At 45.8% G+C, this 22797-nt stretch overlaps 1 protein-coding gene and 1 long non-coding RNA gene across 19 annotated transcripts in view; both read left to right on the forward strand.

Annotated features, from left to right (window-relative positions):
• The window catches only part of SRGAP2 (SLIT-ROBO Rho GTPase activating protein 2), a 298674-nt gene that overhangs the window by 103002 nt on the left and 172875 nt on the right, over nt 1-22797 (forward strand). For 13 of the 14 annotated variants that reach the window (XR_007513824.1, XR_007513823.1, XM_049858115.1 and 10 more), the window contains exon 3: nt 6291-6483. The exons of the other annotated variant lie outside the window; for it this stretch is intronic. Coding sequence is in view for 11 of the 13 variants with exons in the window: in XM_049858115.1 (XP_049714072.1) it covers nt 6291-6483 (193 nt within the window). In the remaining 2 variants the exon portion in view is untranslated. The remainder of the gene's footprint in view (nt 1-6290; nt 6484-22797) is intronic. 14 annotated transcript variants of the gene reach the window in all.
• Nucleotides 6493-22319, forward strand: LOC126061549 (uncharacterized). Of its 5 annotated transcripts, XR_007513828.1 has the most exons (3): nt 6493-9908; nt 9955-10322; nt 10369-22319. It is a non-coding gene; the product is annotated as an uncharacterized LOC126061549 (long non-coding RNA). The 5 variants fall into 5 exon arrangements; XR_007513825.1 differs by having other exon boundaries at nt 9955-22319; XR_007513826.1 differs by having other exon boundaries at nt 6493-9885; nt 9955-22319.

Raw genomic sequence — 22797 nt, forward strand, 5'->3', positions numbered from 1 at the left:
AGTCTCAAGTGTCCACCTGATCCAAGAAGCTCACTCCTCACCAGCATCCTCTCCATCCCGTTGTCCAATCCAATCCCTGTCTGAAGAGTTGGCTTTGGGAATGGTTCCTGTCCAAGGCCAACAGAAGGTCTGAGGGCCATGACCACCGGTGTCCTTCTAGTCTCAGTCAGACCATTAAGTCTGGCCTTTTTACAAGAATTTAGGGTCTGCATCCCACTGCTCTCCTGCTGCCTCAGGGGTTCTCTGCTGTGTTCCCTGTCAGGGCAGTCATCAGTTGTAGCCAGGCACCATCTAGTTCTTCTGGTCTCAGGCTGATGTAGTCTCTGGTTTATGGGCCCTTTCTGTCTCTTCGGCTCATAATAACCTTGTGTCTTTGGTGTTCTTCATTCTCCTTTGCTCCAGGTGGGCTGAGACCCATTGATGCATCTTAGATGGCTGCTTGCTAGCATTTAAGACCCCAGATGCCACTTTCCAAAATGGAATGCAGAATGTTTTCTTAATAGATTTTATTATGCCAATTGACTTAGATGTCCCCTGAAATCATGGTCCCCAAACCCCCCCCACCCACTATGCTGGCCTTTGAAGCATTCAGTTTATTCTGGAAACTTCTTTGCTTTTGGTTTAGTCCAGTTGTGCTGACCTCTCCTGTATTGTGTGTTGTCCTTCCCTTCACCTAAAGTAGTTCTTATCTACTGTCTAATTAGTGAATTCCCCTCTCCAACCCTCCCTCCCTCCCCCCTCTCGTAACCATCAAAGAATATTTTCTTCTCTGTTTAAACTGTTTCTCGAGTTCTTGTAATAGTGGTCTTATACAATATTTGTCCTTTTGCAGCTGACTAATTTCACTCAGCATAATGCCTTCCAGATCCCTCCATGTTATGAAATGTTTCACAGATTCCTCACTATTCTTTATCGATGCGTAGTATCCCATTGTGTGAATATACCATAATGTATTTTTTTTTATTTATCCATTCATGCACTGATGGGCACCTTGGTTGCTTCTCTCTTTTTGCTGTTGTAAACAGTGCTGCAATAAACATGGGCGTGCATGTATCTGTTCGTGTAAAGGCTGTTATTTCTCTAGGATATATTCCAAGGAGTGGGATTGCTGGATCGTATGGTAGTTCTATTTCTAGCTTTTTAAGGAAGCGCCAAATCGATTTCCAAAGTGGTTGCACCACTTTACATTCCCACCAGCAGTGTATAAGTGTTCCAGTCTCTCCACAGCCTCTCCAACATTTATTATTTTGTGTTTTTTTGGATTAATGCCAGTCTTGTCGGAGTGATGAAATTTCATTGTAGTTTTGATTTGCATTTCTCTAATGGCTAATGATCGTGAACATTTCCTCATGTATCAGTTAGCTACCTCAGTGCCTTCTTTAGTGAAGTGTCTGTTCATATCCTTTGCCCATTTTTTAACTGGGTTATTTGTCTTTTTGTAGTTGAGTTTTTGCAGTATCATGTAGAAAATTTTAATCTATTTTTAAAAATTGAAATATAATTCATATAGTATAAGATTCATCCTTTTAAATTATAGGATTCAATGGTTCCAAAACCACTGAACCATGTAATTCACAAGGTTGTCCGGCCGTCTTCTTCTTGTTAGCTGCTGTTGAGTCAGCCCCTGATTCGCGGTGACCCCGTGCACAACACCGCTGTGATCCATGGGTTTTTATTGGCCGATTTTCAGAGGTAGATTGCCACGCCTTTCTTCCTCCTCTGTCTTAGTCTGGAAGCTCTGTTGAAACCTGTTCAGCATCATAGCAACATGCAGGCCTCCACTGACAGATGGATGTGGCTATACTTAAGATGTATTGGCTGGGAGTCAAACCCAGGGTTGGATAACTTCTATGGTAAGTCCCGTGAATTAAGGCAAGAATTCTACCACTGAACCACCACAGCCATCACCACTATTTAATTCCAGGGTGGTGGAGTTTAATTTTTACTTGGATCTTAGAAAGAAATATCAGCCAAAGATTAACTCTGATCCTCAGGAAACTTGTTTGGAAACTTTGGTCCCTCTCATAAGAGAAACTGCACCTTTTAGTCAAGTATCATTAAAAAAATAGGAATTTTTTTTGAATTTTTTGAATTTTGAATTTTTCTTAGACTTGTTGCTTGATTTCTTTTTGTCTGCTACTGATGATTTTTCAGTCTTTAGTTGTCAGCTTGGGGCTTCTCATTACCATGGCTTTGTTACAGTAAAAAACATTCAACACAAGGGCAGTGAGAGTGTTCTTTGCTCTCTCTCCTTCTTCCCTGTCAAGCAGGCCTGTCCCTGTCACCTGGCACAGGGCCCGCCATACAGTAGGGGCTCAGTGAATATTTGCTGAATAAATAGGCAGTGTTGGATTCCCAGGGGAGTTCGTTTTTGGCACGTGCCACTCCAAGTAGTTCGTGGGAACCTTGGCTCTTTAGCTTTGTGGACGGACAAGGAATTCTTTCGTACCTTTAGATATAACAACTTCTAGGAATTAGAGCTTGACTTCTCATATAGTTCTAGGGACAGAAGCTACAAGGATCCCTTCATCCCCATAGCTCTCAAGAACTCTCTTCCTTCTAAACTGGACCTGTGAAGCATCTTAAGTTGGTCTGGTAGACCCCAACGTGGGCCAAACGTTTTGCATGAGTAGTGTGTGTCTGTAAGGGTGCACACATGTGCACGTGCAGGCTCGCCTAAACACATGAGAGAACTGCGGGGAATTCCTTCGTGTTTTTATAAATTGCCCCTTTCTTCTTTCTGCCCTAGTGGCTTGGTGGTAGGCCAGGGTACAGAGGGGCCTCTGGGCTGGGTGCATGGCCCAGGCGTGCTGGCATTCAGTGGCCTATTGTTTCCTGCCCCTTATGTGCATGGACAGAGCACTGGGGCAGCACAGCTGTTTTCTTGGGAACCATTGCTTGTCTTTGTGGCAGCAGCGACAGCAGTAGTGGCAGCAAAAGCCTGAGGCAGCACATTCTGCACTGGACAGGGCAGCCGTTCTGTCTTAGAGCTGCACAGCTGGGGGCAGGTGTGGCTAGGGTCTCTTACACATCCGCGTAGTTGCTCTGAGGGTGGGAGCAAGGGAGCCTTCTCCTTCCAGGAGGTGGGGGCAGGGAGGATGCTCAGTGGTGTCCTAGAATGGCAGGCGGTATCTATCAGCGGAGACTTTTCTTCTCCCGGATCAGGGGTGGGGCCGTAGCTTCCCCACTTTCCCGGTCCTCAGGGCTTGCTGGCAGACCTCAGCGTGTGCTCATAGGCTAAGGAAAGCATTTCCTGCAGAGCTGCCCTGTAGGGTAGATCTAGGAAGCAGGGAAGGGATCCAGCCCTGGTGTGGGCTAGCTCATGAGTCAGTGGACTGGTCCAGACTTGACTCTGAGGGGCTCAATCACCCCTCAGGTGCAAGGTGAAGGGGAAGTTCCAGTGGCGGGAGCCTAAGTCACTATGATGTACTCAGAAATACGCCCAGAGACTCCAAACTGGTGTTCTGTTTCTCTTGTTTTCCTGCCCCCACTATCAACCTCTTTGAGAAGCCAGGCAAGCCTTAATTCAGCTTCAGCTCTGCACTTACCTCACTGTATGACCTTTTGGTAAATTACCATCTTACTTCAATTTTCTTATCTGCGCAATCAGGATAATCGGAGATCCCTTACAGGCTGTTCGTGAAGATTAAATGAGGTGATGTATATGAGGGCCCATAAAAGGCGTGGGGTAAACACTTGCTCCCTTCCCTTCAGGGTGCGCTGCCCGTTCAGTGAAAGCCAAAAACCCAAACCCGTTGTGGTCGAGTTGATTCCGAATCACAGGAACCCTATAGGACAGAATAGAACTGCCCCATAGGGTTTCCAAAGACTGGCTGGTGGATTCGAACTGCCAATCTTTTTGGTTGACAGCTAAACACAACCACCACGCCACCAGGGCTCCACTCACTCAGCGAGGCACCTGGGAGAGTCAGAGCGGAAGTCCAAGTGTGCAGGCTGGATGTGCTTGGGGGCTTCTGAGGTGAATTCAGGGACCTCAGAGGCCTCCTGCGAAGGGCTTGTTCCTTGGACAGGACCACCTTGGGGTGGCCTACCTCTAGAACTTCACAGGCATCATGGGAATTTTCCTAGCCTTCCTTTTTTTTTTCCGACATGGGGGTGAGGTTTCATCCAGTCTTGCGTGTCCCGTTCTGCTGCACTGGCTAGTGAGATTATTGAGGCCAAATCGTAAAGGAGTTTCAGGTGACTTGGAGGGAGCCGAAAGCCGCAATGCCGTCCACATCCATCTGCACGTCTGTTACAGACTGAGTCACTGGAGAGCCTTTCAGCCCTGTGAGGCCCCAGTTCTTATTTAACGGGCAGGTTCCCAGAGCATCTGAACGCCCCCTCAGCTCACAGCCTGCCAGCGCACGGACCACTACTGGCGGCTTTTCACCAACAGATAGATAGAAAGGGGACAGATGCCTCCAGGAACGCTCTCAACCAAGGCTGCTGCCTGTAAGAGGCCCCGAAATCCCTGGCTCTAGGAACCAGATGCCTGACATGACCTCTGCAGATCTTTTCCCCCCACCCCCTATTGTAATCAGACTCTGACAAGAGCAGGACAAGAGAGCTTTGTGGAGCAATGAGGTAGGTGGCTTTCTGCACAGCCTCCTGTCTGCTTGCAGCAATCCCACGGGGCTTGCTTTCGGTTCAGGTGAGGTCACTGCAGGGCTGCTTAGCATTGGTGGTTGGCGAGGGGGAGGTGCAGGGATAAAGAAGGTGAGAACTGCATTTATGGGCCTAAGATCACCCACAAAAGACCAAATACTTGTGCTGCAGACTGCTGTATGTAAAAACAGAAATACAAAGATGGGAATAGATGATGGACCCCCCAGCTACTCCAAGGCAAAGCTGAACGCACCATTGACACGCCCCTCTGCTTCATAAAAGGAGCGGTTGGCAAACCTTTGACCGCCACAGGCCCAGTCCAGGGTTTGCTTCTGATTTAGCCACACCTTGGGTGAAACTCCAGACCCCTCCTTGTGTTACGCAGCGTAGCGTAACGTGGCGTTACCACCATACTGTCTGGGAGTGAATTTGGAGCTCGCATAAGGAAAGGCATTAATACAGGTGCTCGTTCTTCCCGGGATTGGAGTTGCTGTCCCATCCTAATGCACTTGGAACTCAGCAGGCCTGCAGGCGAAGGGGATGAAAGAAATGGCTCTGTTCTGACCCAGATGGGGATCGGAACATCCCTTCTGCAGGGTACACTTTGCAGACCTTCTCTGAGCTGAAAAGCAGCCTGGCTTTGGCAGGCTGCTTTCTGTGGGTGCCAGGTCTGCCTGCTACACTCCTGTCTGATCCGTGTGTCTTGTCGGTAACAAATGCAGTATTGCTTTTGAGGCAGATCTGGTTGCATTGTGGAGCTGCTATGGCTGCAGTTCCAGAGAAAAGGGGTTTTTGCTAGCTCTGTGTGAGGACTCTGGGCCAGCAGAGATCTGCCCAGTTAGAGCATAACCAGAAATGTTTCTAACTCTGACACAGTGGAAGCTCTAAGGCATTGGTGAGGGTGAAGCAACAGAGATATGAGTGATAATTGCTGGTGAAAAGTCTCTAAGTCAGCCTTTTGAAGATGGATTTACATTCTGTGATATCGGAAACTATGGAATCGGAGTTACGGTGAATGTGTTGTTTGGCTAGAATCTGGGAGCTTGTTTCATTCTTGATTGCTACCATTTGACCTTGGGCAAGTTCTTTCCTACCTCTGTTAAAATATCCTGACCCTCACCCTACTTTGTAAAGTTGCTGAAAACCTTTTTGAAATGGTGTGAGGAAGCAATATAGACAGGAGCCTGGGCTCCAAAGTCAGCCTGCCTGGGTTAGAATCCCAGCTCCACGACTTAATAGCTTGACTTCAAGACTCAGTTTTCTCATCTTTAAAATGGGAGTGAAAGTAGCACCTACCTCATAGGTGGCTGGGAGGTAATTATTCTGGGCTTTCAGGACTGTGCCGGAAACACAGCAAGTTGCTCAGTAAAAGGTAGCTGTGAGTATTCTGTCTAATAAGCAGTTTCTCTTAAATGATGCGACAGATTCCTGGTTCACAGTATTCCTCACTAGTCTGAAAAAAGTTCATAGACTTTTTGGAAGTACCCCATTAGGTACCCAGTTAGGATTTAGGTTTTTTATTAAGGCCATTAGGTACCCAGTTAGGATTTAGGTTTTTTATTAAGGCCTTTGAGTTCTCCAGGGGACAGGGAATGACTAAATGGAAGGTGAGTGGATGTTGACACGTATGGTTGTTGGTTTAGGGATCTCCCTCTGACTGTCTTCCCGTGTTTTTGCTGCAGAGATCCGCGCTCAGCTCACAGAGCAGATGAAATGCCTGGACCAGCAGTGCGAGCTCCGGGTGCAGCTGCTGCAGGACCTCCAGGACTTCTTCCGAAAGAAGGCTGAGATCGAGATGGACTACTCTCGCAACCTGGAGAAGCTGGCAGAGCGCTTCCTGGCCAAGACACGCAGCACTAAGGACCAGCAGTTCAAGTAGGGACCTCTGGCTCTTCCTCATAGAGGTCTTGGGAGTAGGGTGGCGGGTAGGGAGGCAGGGTGGGCCACCTGGATCCAGCTGGATTAATGAGCCAGATAATCCAGTGACTTCAAATTGCCTGAGGGTCCTCAAGGACTTCTCCTTTCTGGATCAGTTTTACGTGCAGTTCAACATCCTGGAGAGACCAGAATAGGTGATCATCAAACTTTTAAATCTCTTACCATGTGCCAAGCGTGGTTCTAAGTGCTTTGGTTAACTCTTTTAATCCCTAAACAACTCCATATGTTAGTTACTGTTACTATCCCCAGTTTACAAATGAGCAAACGGAGGCATAAAGAGGTTGAGGCACTTGCCCAAGGACACGCACATGCCTAGTAAATGGAAGAGCTGGAATTCAGATGCAGGCAGTCTAGCTCCAGAGTCTGTGCACTTAACTATTTTACCAAACTGCCTTTAACCAGAAGAAATGAGTGATGTTGTAGCTGTACGTCTAATTCCCTGCCCAGGCAGGCACTAAAATCTGTTTCTTCTACAGTTACAGTATTTTATGCAACTGGGCTATTCACTGGGTTCCTGTTGCCAGTGCCCTAGTTTAGATCATCATCATCTTTTGCCTGAATGACTGCAATACTTACTATATCATCTATGGTAGAGATTCTCAACCCTGGCTGCAGATTAGAATCCTCTGGAGAACTTCTTAAAAATACTGAAATCTGGGCCCCACTCCAGACCAATTAAATCCGAATCTCTGGGAATGGGGCCTGGGTAATGTACAGTGTAAAAGCTTCCCAGGTGACTCTAATGAACAGCCATCGTTGAGGACCACGGTCTGCAGCTTCTCTGGGCAAAGCTTTCCGCGACTCCCCATTGCCTGTGTTCTGCAAACTCAAGATGTGGTCTCCCAGCCCTGGTAGCACCTGGGATGTTAGAAATGCAGACTCTCAGGAGCCCCACAGACCTACTGTAACAGGATCCCAAGGTGATTGGTGTGCACATTAACCTTTGAGAAGTACTTCTATATTCAGGAAGGTGCAGACTTCTTGGTTTGGTCTTCAAGTCCCTCTACATCTGTCCCCAGCATGCTTTCCAATCTTATTTCCAGCTCCTGTTCCACTATACTCTAGCCATACAGAACATTCATCCCAGTGAGCTTTTGCTTATTCTATTATTTGAACTCATACACCCATTCTTCACATCTCTGCGTGTCCAAGCCATACCCATGTTTTAAGACCCATCTCAGATGCTACCTGTTCCAACTTTCTTGATCTCCTCGGAAGAATATTTTCCGTCTTCTGAATTCTTGTAGCATTTTATTTGTTCTTCTCTTGGGGTATTCAGCACTGTCTCCCTCCTATTATCTTCCCTTAGTGGACCATGTAAACTTGTCTGATTCATCTTTCAGTGCCTGGATTAATATGTGGTATATAGTTGTTGCTCAGTAAAATTCTTGAATGAGAAAATGAATGAATGTATTTGAAGAATTAATTCCAAGTGAATCTTACTTTTCCCTATTTTCTATTTTCCTTAATTGCCCTGATAATACAGGATACAAATTATCCTTTACATGTCAGCTCTCAGGAATGAATATGGAGGTCCAGATTGAGGAGAACATATGAGTCACTAGAAGCCAGAATGAGAATGTCCTCCAGATGTTTTCCCCTTAGAATCCCTTATCTTTCCCAAGGCCTATTCTCTTTGTGATACGATAAAATGTTATTATAGCCTGTGATAAATGGGGGCTCCGGGGAGGAATCATTCACTTTAGAAAAACGATTCAGAGTTGGGTTTAGTCTGTTGGTAACCTCCTCCTAAGTTTAAAATAGCATTTGACTTTTAGTACAAGACCATACTCCCAGTTTAAGAGGCGTATCTGTTACAGATTGAAACACAGATGTGCTAATCTCTAAGTCATCTCAATTGCTCTGATTAAGATCATGTATGAGGAATAGGGTGTATTCTCCAAGGATGGAAGAATTGACTTGACTTCTGATAAACTTGGTCCCCAGCTCCATCTTTTCCTCAAACAACCAGTGAATATTTACTGCTCAAGATCATACAAAGTGTTGGAAGATACGAGAGAAGTTCACTGCTTGTATCCATAGAGATTCAAATCTGGTTGGGGGAAAATATTTGAATAAGGGAACAATCAGAGGATAAAGCAATAGTGATCTCATTAAGAGAGCATTGGCGTTAAATAGAACGTCGATGTGATGAGAGGTCAGTGGTAAATCATCAGAGAGATATGAAGAGCCTGGAGTGAGAGTTTTCATGAAGCAAGTGGGACTTAGGTTAGACTGTAAGGGTAGAGTTTGTGTATGAGAGCTGAGAACAGCATGTGGTGTTGAGAGGAGGCAGGAATGTTTGGAGGTGGGGAGTCCATGGGCTAGTGAGGAACCTAGCTTCAGGAAAGGGAAGGTTCTTCACATTCCTTCAACAAATATCCATTGCACATTCCTTGTAATCCTTTGGGACAGACATCATGCCTGGGGATACAGCAGTGAGCAAGTACTGCCTCTTCCATGTGGCACTTACAGTAGAATAAAGACACAGACATTAACAAAACACGCGACTAGGTGTATAATTTACAGCTGGGTAAGTACTATGAAAGGACAGGACAGGGTGCTCTGAGAACCTGTAGGAGGGGGTCACCTCCACTCCTTTAGCCATCACTTTATGGCTAGTTTACTGCAACAGCTTCCTGTGCTCCTGAGCAGCAGCCTACTTACTTAACAAACCTTTGTCAAATACATGCTGGGGATGGACTCTGTGCTGATTTCTGTGGAGACTAAAATAAACTCTGGGATTTACCTTTTGGGCTGAGGAGGAAGAGAGCCATGTAAACAATATCATGTGAAAAGGGCTTTCACAGAGGTAAGAGCAGAATATTATGAAGGCACAGCTATCTTCCAAAGCAGTGGGAAATGCAGTTAGCTAAGTAGAGTGAGCCCCAGAGTGATGGCTCTTTGACAGCCAAGCAGAGGAGTTCAGATTTCATGCAGCAACGTGGTGGTAAGCTACGTGGGTTCTGTGTGGGGAGAGAAACGTGAGGGAAAAACGTGATAGAAGACTGAATTGTTATGCCAGAGAAGGCCAGAATGAGAGCTTTTGGACTAATCCATGCATAATGTGATAGCAAAAAATATGGAGAGGAAGGAATGGATTCAGGAGGTATTCAAGAAGCTGGACAGGACTGGATAGCAGATTAGGTAAAGAGCTATAATGGTCAGAGGTGACTCAGTGCCTCTAACCTGATGAACTGGAACAACTGTGGCATCTGTGATGGCAAAGGGGGTTTTAAGGGAAGACCTGTTTTGAATTGTGAGCCTACTTTGGGGATGCTGGATCATGGGGGCCTTCAAGTACTGTATCTAGTTGGAGATGTACCACTGAGGGAAGAAGTCCTGGACCACTGAGGGAAGAGGTCCTGGACCACTGAGGGAAGAGATCCTGGACCACTGAGGGAAGAGGTCCTGGACCACTGAGGGAAGAGGTCCTGGACCACTGAGGGAAGAGGTCCTGGACCACTGAGGGAAGAGGTCCTGGACCACTGAGGGAAGAGGTCCTGGACCACTGAGGGAAGAGGTCCTGGACCACTGAGGGAAGAGGTCCTGGACCACTGAGGGAAGAGGTCCTGGACCACTGAGGGAAGAGGTCCTGGACCACTGAGGGAAGAGGTCCTGGACCACTGAGGGAAGAGGTCCTGGACCACTGAGGGAAGAGGTCCTGGACCACTGAGGGAAGAGGTCCTGGACCACTGAGGGAAGAGGTCCTGGACCACTGAGGGAAGAGGTCCTGGACCACTGAGGGAAGAGGTCCTGGACCACTGAGGGAAGAGGTCCTGGACCACTGAGGGAAGAGGTGCTGGACCACTGAGGGAAGAGGTCCTGGACCACTGAGGGAAGAGGTCCTGGACCACTGAGGTAAGAAGTCCTGGACCACTGGGGTAAGAAGCAGAGTCTTCAGTACAAAAGTGATTTTGGAAGATTTGAAACTATATGAACTCAGGGAAGAGAAAGAGGAGCATAAGGAGCTAAGTACAGAACCCAAGACTTGGGAGATACCCAGTGTTAGGGGTAGGAGAAACAAAAGCTACCAGAAGTGGGGTGGGAAGGATGGGAAGAGGAAGAAAGGGAGGGAGGCGGAGAAAGAGTTGTTTTTTTTTTTTTTTGGCTTGTTTTGTTTTTAAAGCAGCTAAAAGGATAGAAAGCAAGGTAAGATAGTGTTGGCTGATGGAATTAGAAGTGTTTCAGGTAGCAAGATCTGTAAAAGTCAATCCAAGCAATTTCTTTTTAATACTCTCTCATGCGTAAGGCATTGCGAGATAGCAAAGATGACTAAGAGAGCTCCAAATCCAAGACCTCTCAACCTGTTTGAGTAAAATATATGAAAGTGTTGTTTTTATAGGTCAAAAATGGTTGCATGGAAGCAATTTCTTGTGGTCCAGCCTAACAGACGAGGAGACGTACACACCAGTGCCTTTAACATGGGGAAGATGGTAAGAAGCTCAGCAAGAGAGCCAGGCAACATCCTGTACTTTTATACATAACTGTCATTTCATACATAATTTATTCCTCAAAATGTATATGAAAGGCAAATGGTTAAAAGTCAGATTTATGCAGGGTAGGTGGGTTCTGTTAATGTAAGTAGATATGTGAAATTCTAAATTATACCTCACCTGGTATACTTTCAGCATTTTGTACTTCCTCTTTAATTAAACCTATGATCTACCTGCTTACGTCCAGTAGGCATCTGACTGAGGTACAAGAGTCCACATGGCTGATGATTTCTAACTTTGTCTTCGTAATACAGTGATGTGACCTCTGCTTCTCAATGCAACACTGATGATGGCACTTTCATTTTTCCGTTCATTTTTATGTTGCAAGAGGTAATCGAGAATTCAGCTGTTTGCATGCACAAGCGCTGCTGTACAGAGACAGCCGTGCTCTAGGAACTGAACTGTACTTGGCAGGCAGCGCCTCCAGGCATCGCTAGAGATACTTGTGAGCAACTGAAAAATCTACAATTGGCACGGGAAAGGCATTTTAGGCATGTCTGTTTTGGTTAGGATATAGGTTTGGCTGCTGTGAATAGACTCCTAATAATAGTGGCTTATACAGGACAGGGATTGATTCCTCTCTTGTGTAACAGTCTGGACATTAGCCATCCACGCCTGTGTCAGGGACTCAGGCTCCTTATTCCATCCCTAGAGTGTTGCTCTTGTCTGTGTGACCCAAAATGGCTCACTGCCACTGTATCTCTCTTCTAGCCACCAGGAAAGGCAAAAGGGCAAGGGAGGGGTATGGTCTTAGGCTTTAAAGGTACAGTCTGGAAGTGGCATTTACATCCCTTTAGCTCACATCCCAGTGGCCAGAATATAGTCACGTGGCTATCCCAAGCTGCAAGAAAGAATGGGAAATGCAGTTATTATTCTGGGTGACCAGAAAGTAACATTTCTATTAATATAGAAGAAGGGGAGACATACTGGGGACAGTGTGCAGCCTCTACCACATTGTCCGTATGTGATGTATGCAAGGGCATGTTGTAGATTGTGTTGTGTCCCCCAGAAAGATACGCTGGTGTCCTAACCCCTGCACCTGTGAATGTGACCTTTCTATTTGGAAGTAGAATCTTTGAAGATGTTATCAGCTGCATTAACCTGGATCATCCTGGAGTAAGGTGGGTCCTAGTTCATGCTGGGTGGTGTCCTTACAGAAGAGACAGGCAGAGGGAGGACGGCATGTGAGGACGAAGGCAGAGATGGGGTTACGCTGAAGCTGCAAGCTGAGCACTTCCCAGGGCCACCAGCAGCTGGGAGACATGAGAAAGGATCTTCTTGTTGAGTCTTTTCAGATTGAGCATGGCCCTGAACACCGTGAATCCAGACTTCTAGCCTTGAGAATTGTGAGACAATAAATTTCTGTCATTTTAAGCCACCCACTTTGTGGTACTTTGTTACCCTAGGGAACAGCCTGAGGAAGCTAATAGGGGGCAGGTGTATGGAAGGCCATGAGCACCCATCACACAGATTGCCCCAGTGCACAGAGAGAAGGGATTTCTTCTGGCCGGGGAACCGTAGGAGACTTTATGGAGGTTCAGTGGATGGGAAATGGAAGAGAAAAGTGCCGACGCTCTGTGTCAGACCTGTAAGCTTAATACAATTGAAACGATGCCAAAGTTACAAAAGGAGAGAGAGAAGATGGAGAAGGAAGTGTTTTAGGCAGAGAAAACAGTGTCAGTTAGTAAAGGCACACAGGTATGAAAGAACAAGTCTAGTAGATAGCTCGCCTGTTTTGCCGAAGAACAGGAATAATAAATGTGATTGTGAAATAATTCTGGAAAAGTTGGTAGGGGCTAGTTTATGCAGGTGCATGAATGCCGGGTGATAGGGATTGGGCTTTCTTCTGTAAGCAATGGGGAGCCCTTGATGGTTTTTTGAGCAAGGAGCATAATTATGGCTGTGCTTTAGAAAGGTAACTACGGCAACAGTACATAAGGTCAATTGGAGCAGAGAGACTGAAAGGAGGAGGAGTGTTAAGAAGGCATTACAGTCCAGCGGAGAGGCTAATGTGGGCCTGAATGGAAGTCGTGCCCTTGAAAATAGAAAAGATGGGGCCACATGTAAGGGCAGGAGTCAGGTGTTGAAGTCAAAGAAGCTGGGCAGAGAAAGGCTGTTGGTTTCATGTATCTCTGGAGTGGCGATTGTACTGTATTTTCATTCAGCCAGTGTAGCATAGCCTCAATTTTGCTGACTCTAGGGCCGGCCCCTGGAATAGTTCATTCTCTGCCCAGAGCATCTCAGCGGGCACTCGTCACTTCCCCTGGAACTGTAGCAGCTGTTGGCCCGGCAATGCCGTGAATTTGTCTCCCTGTACTGCCAGGAGAGCAGCTGCCAGCAGCAGCTCTGGACAGACACATCTCAGGGACGTGGAAGCTGTTCAGCTTGGGATGGAGCAGGCTGGCCAGGGTGAAGTTGGGCCACATGGATTCGTTCCGCCTTTTCCAGGCCAGCTTCTCACCCTAGCTAGATGTCAGCCACTCATACTAGGTTAGGTTGGGCATTTTATTACAGTTGTAAATGATTGCATTTAGGGACAAACTTCCCTGAACTGCTTTTTTCATCTTTCCTTGGAAAAGTTCTTCCTCTGGAAGCCATTACTCTGTCACTCTTTGGCTTTGCTGCCTGTTCTGCTTTGATCCTGCTCACCTTTGTCCTCGCCCATACTGTGCTCAGTGCAGATATCCTCATTAAAACCCGCACAGCTCTGGATCCCTGCAAAGCCTGACCCTGTGGTCCCATCCCTCTCCTCTCGCCCCTCCCCCTAGAAAGCACAAGCGAGGCTGCAGATGAAACTATAGCGATTATTCGATTCTGTCTTCTTCTGCTTTGTTGAAGGCAGGTAATATGGCGTCCCCATCCCGCTGAATGGTGGAAGGGCCCTGCCAGCCTCTGAAGTCTGTCAGCCTGGTTAGCCTAAGAGCGGAGAGCGGATACTATGTGAGGGCAGGAAGCCGTTCTGGGGAGGATGTTCTTGTACTTCCTTCGGCTCCTTGAAGAGTACAAGTGTATTCCTATTTGTTGCTGAGCCGTTGATTGTCTCTTCAAAGTGAAATCTGTGTTAATATTGCCCAGCATTTTTAAGACATTGGCTTTTTTTTTTTTCTTTACGTGGACTTGCTGTAAACTACCTTTCAGTCATAGCTCACTTGGTTTTGATCTCTTTGTTTTAATAGCTCATTTCTTTCTCTTATTTTAGGGTAGTTTTCTTTTCTTCCTGTTGAGTGTTTAGAGTCATACTCCTACAATGCTCTCCTGCTGTGTTCCTTACAGAAACCTTACATTATTTTATAACCTACTGCCAATATCTTTTCTTTCTTCCAGCTCTCCTTCTCCTCAACAGATATTTATTGAACATTTTCGATGCATTGTTCTAGACTCTTAAGGGGAGAGGTCCAAAGAAGTAAAAGTAGTGGTTGATCCCCACACAAATTTATAATCTAGTTGGGGATAAATTATACCTTAAGACAAGAACATATATCTTCAGTATAAGGCAATATATGTTAAGTACCAAGTGTGTGAGGCATTGGTGGTTCAGTGGTAGAATTGTTGCCTTCCACACAGGAGACCCGAGTTTGACTTCTGGCCAATATACTCCATGCGCAGCAACCACCCATCTGTCAGTGGAGGGTTGCATGTTTCTCTGATGCTGAATAGCTTCAGTAGAGCTTTCAGAATAAGACATGCTAGAAAGAAAGGCCTGGCGATCTATTTCCGAAAATTAGCCAATGAAAACCCTGTGGATCACAACGATCTGTTCTGCAACCAATCATGGGGACAGCATTTCGTTTTGTTGTGCATGGGGTTGCCATGAGTCGGCGGCCAATTTGACAACAGCCAAGTGTGTGCTGCTGAAAGTCAGCTCACAAGCAGTAGAGATGGCATGCAGTTGGTGTGATCAGGGAACTTTCAGGGAGGAAATGGGATTTGAGCTGGATCTTGAAGAAAATGGATTGGATTTTGATAGCTGGGGAGGGGAGATGTATTCTAGGCAGAAGTGGCATAGCAGAAGAAAAGTACAGAGCACTCTTGGGGTGTGTTGAATAGATTGGTCTTCTTACAAGTGTAGAGGGAGGAATTGAACAGAGGTACATAGGGTTGTATTGTGGAGGGCCTTGACTAGTGACCAGGGGCACAGTAACCAGTGACCACGGTACACACAGGCTTACAGTAAGCAAAGTATGGATGGGCTCACTTGTGTTTACTTACAAATCTGTAGTGTACAATTTCACATGGGTTTCACCACATCTTTGAAAAACAGGTGAAATTGTGCACTACAGATTAGTAAGTAAACACAAGTAAGCCCTTTGTACCTTGCTTATTGGGTAATCCACCCCTGCTAGTGACTAAAAGATTTGCCACTATGCACTAGACACTAAAAACCACTGAAGGTTTGAATAGCTTAGTGTGCAAGATTAAATATGAGTTCTGTTAAGAAAGACCAACCTGGTTATGGTTTGGTTGATACTTATATTAACTTGGTACTTAACACATAGTGCTTTATATTGAAGATCTGTGTTCTTATCTTCGGTTATAATCTTGTCTTTGATTTCAACTCATAGCAACCCTGTAGGACAGAGTAGAACTGCCCCACAGGGTTTCCAAGGCTGTAATCTCTATGGAGGATCCCTGTTGGCACAACGGTTAAGCACTCAGCTGCTAACCAAAAGGTTGGTGGTTCGAACCCACCAGCCACTTCGCAGGAGAAAGATGTGGCAGTCTGCTCTCATAAAGACTTGGAACCCCTATGGGGTAGTTCTGCTCTGTCCTATAGGGTCACTCTGAGTTGGAATCAACTCAATGGCAACAGGTAATCTCTACGGAGGCAGATTGCCACATCATTCTCCTGTGGAGCAACTGGTGGACTTGAACCACTGACCTTTCGGTTAACAGGTGAGTGCTTAACTACTGTGCCACCAGGGCTCCTGGTGGTTTGCTAGATGATGAGAAACTTGATACAGTGAAACCAGTTACCACAGTACGGTAGATGAAAAGGATCTAAACTGGTAGGAATGAAAAGAGTAGGAATGTATCCATCGTCCATTTAGCAAATGTGTGTTGTGTTCTTATCATGTGCCAGACGCATGCCAGGCAAGGCAGGTTCCACCCCCTGTGCTCCTGGGGCTTCCAGTCTAGGGACAGATGGAAAACACCTGGTGCAGGAAGGATATGCAGGAATTGCCGACTAATGGAATTCAGGGTTCAAGTGAGCTGGGAAGCACAAGTGAAAGGGAACTGTGAAGTTTCTTTTGGGCTTAGGTGACTGATAAATTAATGGTGCCTCTAATGGAAATACAGAAGTTAGAAGGAGTTGTTTTTGACGGGCTAGAATATGAGAAATTTGGTTTTTGGATGTTGAGTTTAAAGTATTGGAAGGATATTGGAGCTGACTCTTCCAGTAATTGACAGAAAATGAAAATACAGAAAATGGCTGTGTTCAGTACTAAAGAGAGGTCTAGGCTGTTGGTAGAGATTTAGGCATGTTCGTAGAGAGGTGATGGCTGAGACCAGAAATATTTGTGATCTCCCAGGGTAAGGGCTTAGAAGGAAAAATAAAAGCGGTGGTCGGGGTGGGGGGACTTCTCTTGTATTATCTATGAGGCTTAAACTGCGGAGAGTAAAAGGGATTTAAAAGATACATTTATTTGCGTATTCATTCAGTAAACATTTTTGAGAGGTATTTATGTACCAGGCATTGAGCTAGGTACTGGGGATAGAGACAAATGATACAGTATCCCGGTCACATGGCCATCAAGTTTGCAGTGCATTAAGGAGACATACAAAGAAAGTAAGCCTGCTTGTTTGGCTGATTGTGAGTAGTGTTACCGCATGGGAAGGATGAAGGGAGTAGGCGCTAGGTATTTCAAGAATCTGGTAGACAGGCAACCTGTAATACTCCTTTCAGTGGGAGGTTAGGTACAAAATTAATTAAAGAGAAATTTGTGTAGAGTCCATGTTCCTGGCCTCGGGCCCAGTATTTGAATGTACACAGTCTCTGTAGTTACGTCACCTACTGCTGATGGGTTCCTCCTCTGGAGTTGAGTTCAGAGTTGTTCATAGGTCTCACAGGATAGCAATGGATTGAAAAGCACAGAGTCAGCTAGCCATGGGGAATGTTACAGCCCTGGCTGCAAATCGGAAAGGGGTGGAGGGCCAGAAAGTTCCTTTTCGTGTATGGGGTGACCTTGTGGAGGGAAGCGGGAAGTATGAAACCACCAGAAGGGAGACCCCAGCTTCCTGGGACCAGTGCGTAACTCATTTATCCTGGACATTTTGGGGAGCTGTTTGTTCCTTCAGGGAAAGTTTGCCCAGATATAGCATCTGGTGTTGAACAAGGATTGGCTTCCCATCCCCGTGGCTCAAGCTGCCATCATTTAGAGACTAACAAAAGGTCTCTTGGTGAGTTTTTCATTGGCCCAGTCCATGTAGAATCTTAGGTGGTGGTTGTTTTTTTATTTTTTGGCAGAAGAGTCAGGAAGCCTCATCACACATGGATAAAGCAGGATGAAGAGACACGAGAAGGCAGCTTGGGTAGCGGCCAGTCTTTGGAACCCAGAAAGAATTCGTTCAACAGAATTCATTCGCTGGGGTGGAGAGGGGAGGGTGTGGAGGTTCATGGAACCAGACTGTCTGGGTTCCCCCCTTTGTAGCTGTATGATTTAGGTTTTAATTGCCTCAGTTTCCTCATCTGCAAAATGAAGATAATTATCGTACCTATCCCATAGAGTTGCGATGCCAATTAAATTAATTAATATATGTGAAGTTCTTAGGACGGTGCTGGGCACATAGTAAACATAAATAATAGCTACTATTAATCTCATCCTCAGGAGTTGGGACTGAGTATAGTTACACTAAAAGGAGCCCTGGAAGCTCAGTGGTTAAAACACTCTGCTGCTACCTGAGAGGCCGGCGATTTGAATCCAGCAGATGCTCTGCTGGAGGAAGACGTGGCGGTCTGCTTCCCTGAAGACCGCGGCCTCGGGAAGCCTACGGGGCAGTTCTCTTCCGTCCTGTAGGGTCGTTATGAGTTGGAATCAACTTGATGGCAACGGGTTGGCATAGTTACACTAGGAGCCTTGGTGGCCCAACAGTTAAAACGCTTGGCTGCCAACTGAAAGGTTGGCTGTTTGAATCTGCCAGCCACTCCGTGGGAGAAAGGACCCAGAGATCTGCTCCCATAAAGATTTCGGCCTAGAAAACCCTATGGGGACAGTTCTACTCTGCCCTATAAGGCCACTAAGAGTTGGAATCGAGTCAATGGTACACAACAACAACATAGTTGTTGAACAGAACCCCAATAGGTTAGATTCGCTAATCCCTCCACAGGATTAAGATAGCTAAGCCTGGCCTGGGTAATGTCATGTCAGTCTCCGTCTTCTTCAGAGACCCCTGTGGGCACTCATGCCTGACAAACTCAGCCTTCTTCCTGATTTGTTTAGAATGGCAGCGCTGGGCAGGACATATGCAATTATGTGATGCCGTATAATTGTATGTCCAGTAACTATAAAACTCAGCAATTGTATGCTTTGTCCCATCCTCGGATACTAATATTCAAAGGTGCTCTTCAACAAAAGATGTAGTTCAACCCTGGCATGATATTTTTAGATCAAGACCCCTAATTGTCCAGCGGTGGAAATTTGTAAGACAATTATCCTCTGATATCCTTGTCCTCACGGAGTTAATAAACCAGTTGCCATCAGGTCAATTCTGACTCCTGGCAATCCCTTGTGTGTCAGAGTAGAAATTACGCTCCATAGGATTTTTGGTGACTGATTTTTTTGGAAGTAGATCATCGGGCTTTTCTTCCTAGGTGCGTTTGGGTGGATTCAAACCACCAACTTTTTGGTAAGCAGCTGACAGAGTCCATAAAACCAAAGAAGAAAACCAGACCCATTGCCATCGAGTTGATTCCGACTCATAGCGACCCCATGTGACAGAGTAGAGCTGCCCCATAGGGTTTCCAAGGCAGTCACATCTTTCTCCCGATAAGCAGCTGGTAGGTTTGAACTGCCAACTTTTCCGTTAGTAGTCGAGCGCTTACCCGCTGTACCACCAGGGCTTCTCCTAGAGTCCATAAAAAAAAAAAAGCTCTAATTGCCAAGTCTTTGGGTTTCAATAAAAGGTGTGGTGCTGAGAGGAACAGGTCCCAGATGTGACCTGGGTGAATAAAAGAACACCAGCTGTGTGCAGCCCCCCGCAGTATACATCATCAATACCAGAAGGCCTGGTCGGGAGCACAACAGGCCAGACAGAGGCTCTAAGCTTCTGATCAGTGGCTTCATATCATCCTTTCGGTGTAAGGGAAGACAGGGCAGGTTGGAAGCAAAACATGCTTTTATGAGCAATTGGGGGATGTTGGGGACTTCGGAGAGCTGCCTATGTCTCCTGGGAACTCCACTGGGATGTCAGCGGCTGCACCTCAGGCATTCAGCTGCCAGTGCAGAGACACTGGGGATCACGTCCCTTGACAATAGTGCGGGGCAAGGGGAGCTTTTGGCATTCATTCTCTCGGCCCTTGTAAGCCCCGTAATAATTTCGAAGTAGGCACAGGAAGTGATGTGTGGCTGGTTCACGGGATCTTTAATTCTCAGGAATTTACAGCCAATTAAATGAATTGACTTGAAAGGCAAAAGCCATGTCATCTTTATTGGGAGCTGACTGTGTTAAGTGGGAGGGTTTACAAGATAAGAAGAAAAGACATTCTCTGCCATATGGACTTTTATAATTGAAATGGGGAAAAGCAGGCAGGCTGAGAGAGAATAATAAGAACACTTGTGCACTTGGGCACATGAATCTAAAAATAGGACCTCATTTAAAGCAGGTTCCAGTAGCTTACCAGGAAGGGAGAGAAAGTGGAGTCCTCAGGAGGGATGCAAGCTTGGCTCAGTCAGGGGAAGGTAAAAGATAGGATAGTTACGTTCTCAATTAGATTTGGTCCCGAGTTAATTGACATAGACTTTCATGTCTAATTCCTGCGCCGCAGTAGAGATCACGCTGTGAGGCAAACTGTCACGTGGGGAGTGCTCAGTGTTCATAAAGGATTTTGGGAGAATGAGAACAAAGTAGGGTTTGGATTTTTCAGAGGTGAAAAAGAATTATTCTTTCTGTCAGCTCCTGTCTTGAAACGCTCCTAGCTATCATTGCCCCTTGCCTTTCAAATTCCCGGGAGGATCAATGGACACAGCTCTACTTAACATATTCTGGCTATAGCTGGTTAAAGACCCAGCATTCTAACCGAATCGAACAGACTAGGATTGTCTTGAGCAGTAGGATGCTGAGCTGTGTTTGCTGGTTTCTGCCTAAGCATTCGGGACAGGGCATCCTTGCATGAAGTTCAGACATCCCTCCCTGGCAGCCTCCATGCTGAAGTAGAGTTTGCAGGACAAGTCTGGCAGCTCTCAGCCTGAACCCTTGTAAACAACAGATGTTCCTAGCTATGTTCTGGGGTGGGTGGGATTTCTGTTGATGCTTGAAATTCTTGGAATTTCCAGGCAGCATCGGGGGGGATTTAGCAAAAGGAGGAAGCTGGTGCAGAATTGATGGTGCAGTGTACAGGTGGAAATGATGCCTCAGACAGATTTCTTTGGAAGGCAAAGCGCAGGCCGTTGAGGGGACTGTGAATGGAGAGCAGGTGAACTCGAGAAGGCAGGCATAACTTAGAAAGGCTCAGCCTCATAGAGGTATCGACTTCCTGCCCACCTTGCCTCCCCTCAGCCACCGCCTGGCTTCTGTTGTAGCTGGTACAGGGTGGAAATGTGCGTCCTTCTCTACCTCGCATGGAGTGCTTCGTGCAGATATACCAGCAGACTCACTGTGAGTCTCTTCCATCTGCACCTCCTGAAGCTGTTCTAGTTCTTATGATATACAGATCGGTGGGGTATCGTTAGGGGGCTTTGTCCTGGATTCTGACCTTATTCTTGTACCTTTTCGGTGTTGGTTTTGCCTGGTCTCCATTATGTCATTAATTGGAAGTGGGTGAAGAGAATATGATTTATTAGGACTTCCGCGCTGCTGCTTCTCTCTCCCTCAGCCCCCTAGACACACGCTCTGGGTTTCCAGCCAATTGATAAGGGCGTAGGAAAACCTTGCACTCTACAGCATAGCCAAGAGAAGCCATACTGGAAAAAAAATATATCTTTAGAAGGGTTCTTACCTTTAATCAAGTGAAAAAAAAGCATTTTATCAGGTCTGGGCCTGTTTTTGAGTAGCTTTAATTAACCAAAAAGAACTGGCTTGAAAATCTTTGATAAAATCACTTATTATTTTGGGGGCTAAGAATATCTTTGTATTGTTATTCCTTCTGGAAAACAAGTTCATTCCTGGCCATTTTCTCCATTAGTATGTAATGTTTCGGCAAACATCATTTCTGGTGCATGAGGTTCATTCTTTTTCTTTCAGCAAATATTTATTGAGCACCTATTCTATGCCAGGGGAGTTGCAGGGTGGCACAAATGCATAAGCACTGGGGTACTAAATGAAAGGTTGGCAGTTCATACCCACCCAGAGCACCTTAGAAGAAAGGCCTGACATTTGCTTTGGAAAGGTCACAGCCATGAAAACCCTATGGAAGGCAGTTCTATTCTGAAACAGATGGGGTCACCACAAGTCAGAATCTGTCCAATAGCAACTGGTTTGGTTTTAGTCTATGCTAAGGGCTGTTCTAGGAATTAAATATACACAGAAGAATAAGGCATAGTTCTAGCTCATGGAGGTCACCATTTAATGTGAAATATTTTCAGATCTTTGTGTGTGTGTGTGTGTGTGTGTGCGCACTGTTTGTCAGCTACGGGATGGTGTACACCTCAGGGTTGAGGAGTCAGAATTGTTGAGTGACCCTTTTAATCACCTGTATTGCATGTGATTAAGTAATAAATACTTGGCCTTGTCCTCATCAGCAGCAATGACCAACAGGTCCTGTGCAGATGCTGGAGACGCAGAGAGGCATAGGACCCAGCCCCTGCTCTCAGGAGGCCCATGATGTCATATGGAAAACAGAGGTTTATGAAAGAGATAACAACACAAGGCAGCATATGCTCAGCTGCCAGAGGACAAGGTGGGAGGAGTGATTTCTTTTATTCTACAGAATGGAATCTGTAATTTTTTTATTTTGACATAACTTTAGACTGATAGAAAAGTTAAAAGGGGTATATAGTGCAAAGAATTCCTATATACCCCTTGCCCAGACTGACCAAAAAACATTAATGTATTACTACATTCACTTTATCCTTTCCTTTTTGTCTCTTTAGATACACACACACACACACACACACACACACATATTACATTTTCTGAAACATTTGGGAGTAAGTTGCAGACGTGATTGATGCTCCTTTAACCCCTATAGACTCCACCCTCCTTCCATGCTTGTAGTGCAGCTATCAACATCAGGACATAAATACGATACAGTAATATTAGGTAATCCACAGACCTATTCAGGTTTTACCATTTGTTCCAAAAATTTTCCTTATGACCAGAGAAGATCCAGGATTATGCATTTCATTCAGTTGTCATGTCTCTTCAGCTTCCTCTAATGTGGAATGATTTCCAAGTCTTTCTTTATATTTCACGACATTGACGTTTTCTTGGATGGTGTAGCCCCTTGTTGATTTTTCTAATTCCACCATTCCTCCTACATTTATCAGTTAGGAATTCTATTCCAAGGAAGAGCTTTCCCATCTCTCCCACTTATTTGTTTATATTTATGAGGACTCAAGGTTTTATTCAGCAGGCTGTAACCCTCTACCATCTTTATTTA

This window comes from Elephas maximus, chromosome 18, assembly GCF_024166365.1.
Source record: "Elephas maximus indicus isolate mEleMax1 chromosome 18, mEleMax1 primary haplotype, whole genome shotgun sequence".
In the NCBI taxonomy this organism is placed as follows: Eukaryota; Metazoa; Chordata; class Mammalia; order Proboscidea; family Elephantidae; genus Elephas; species Elephas maximus.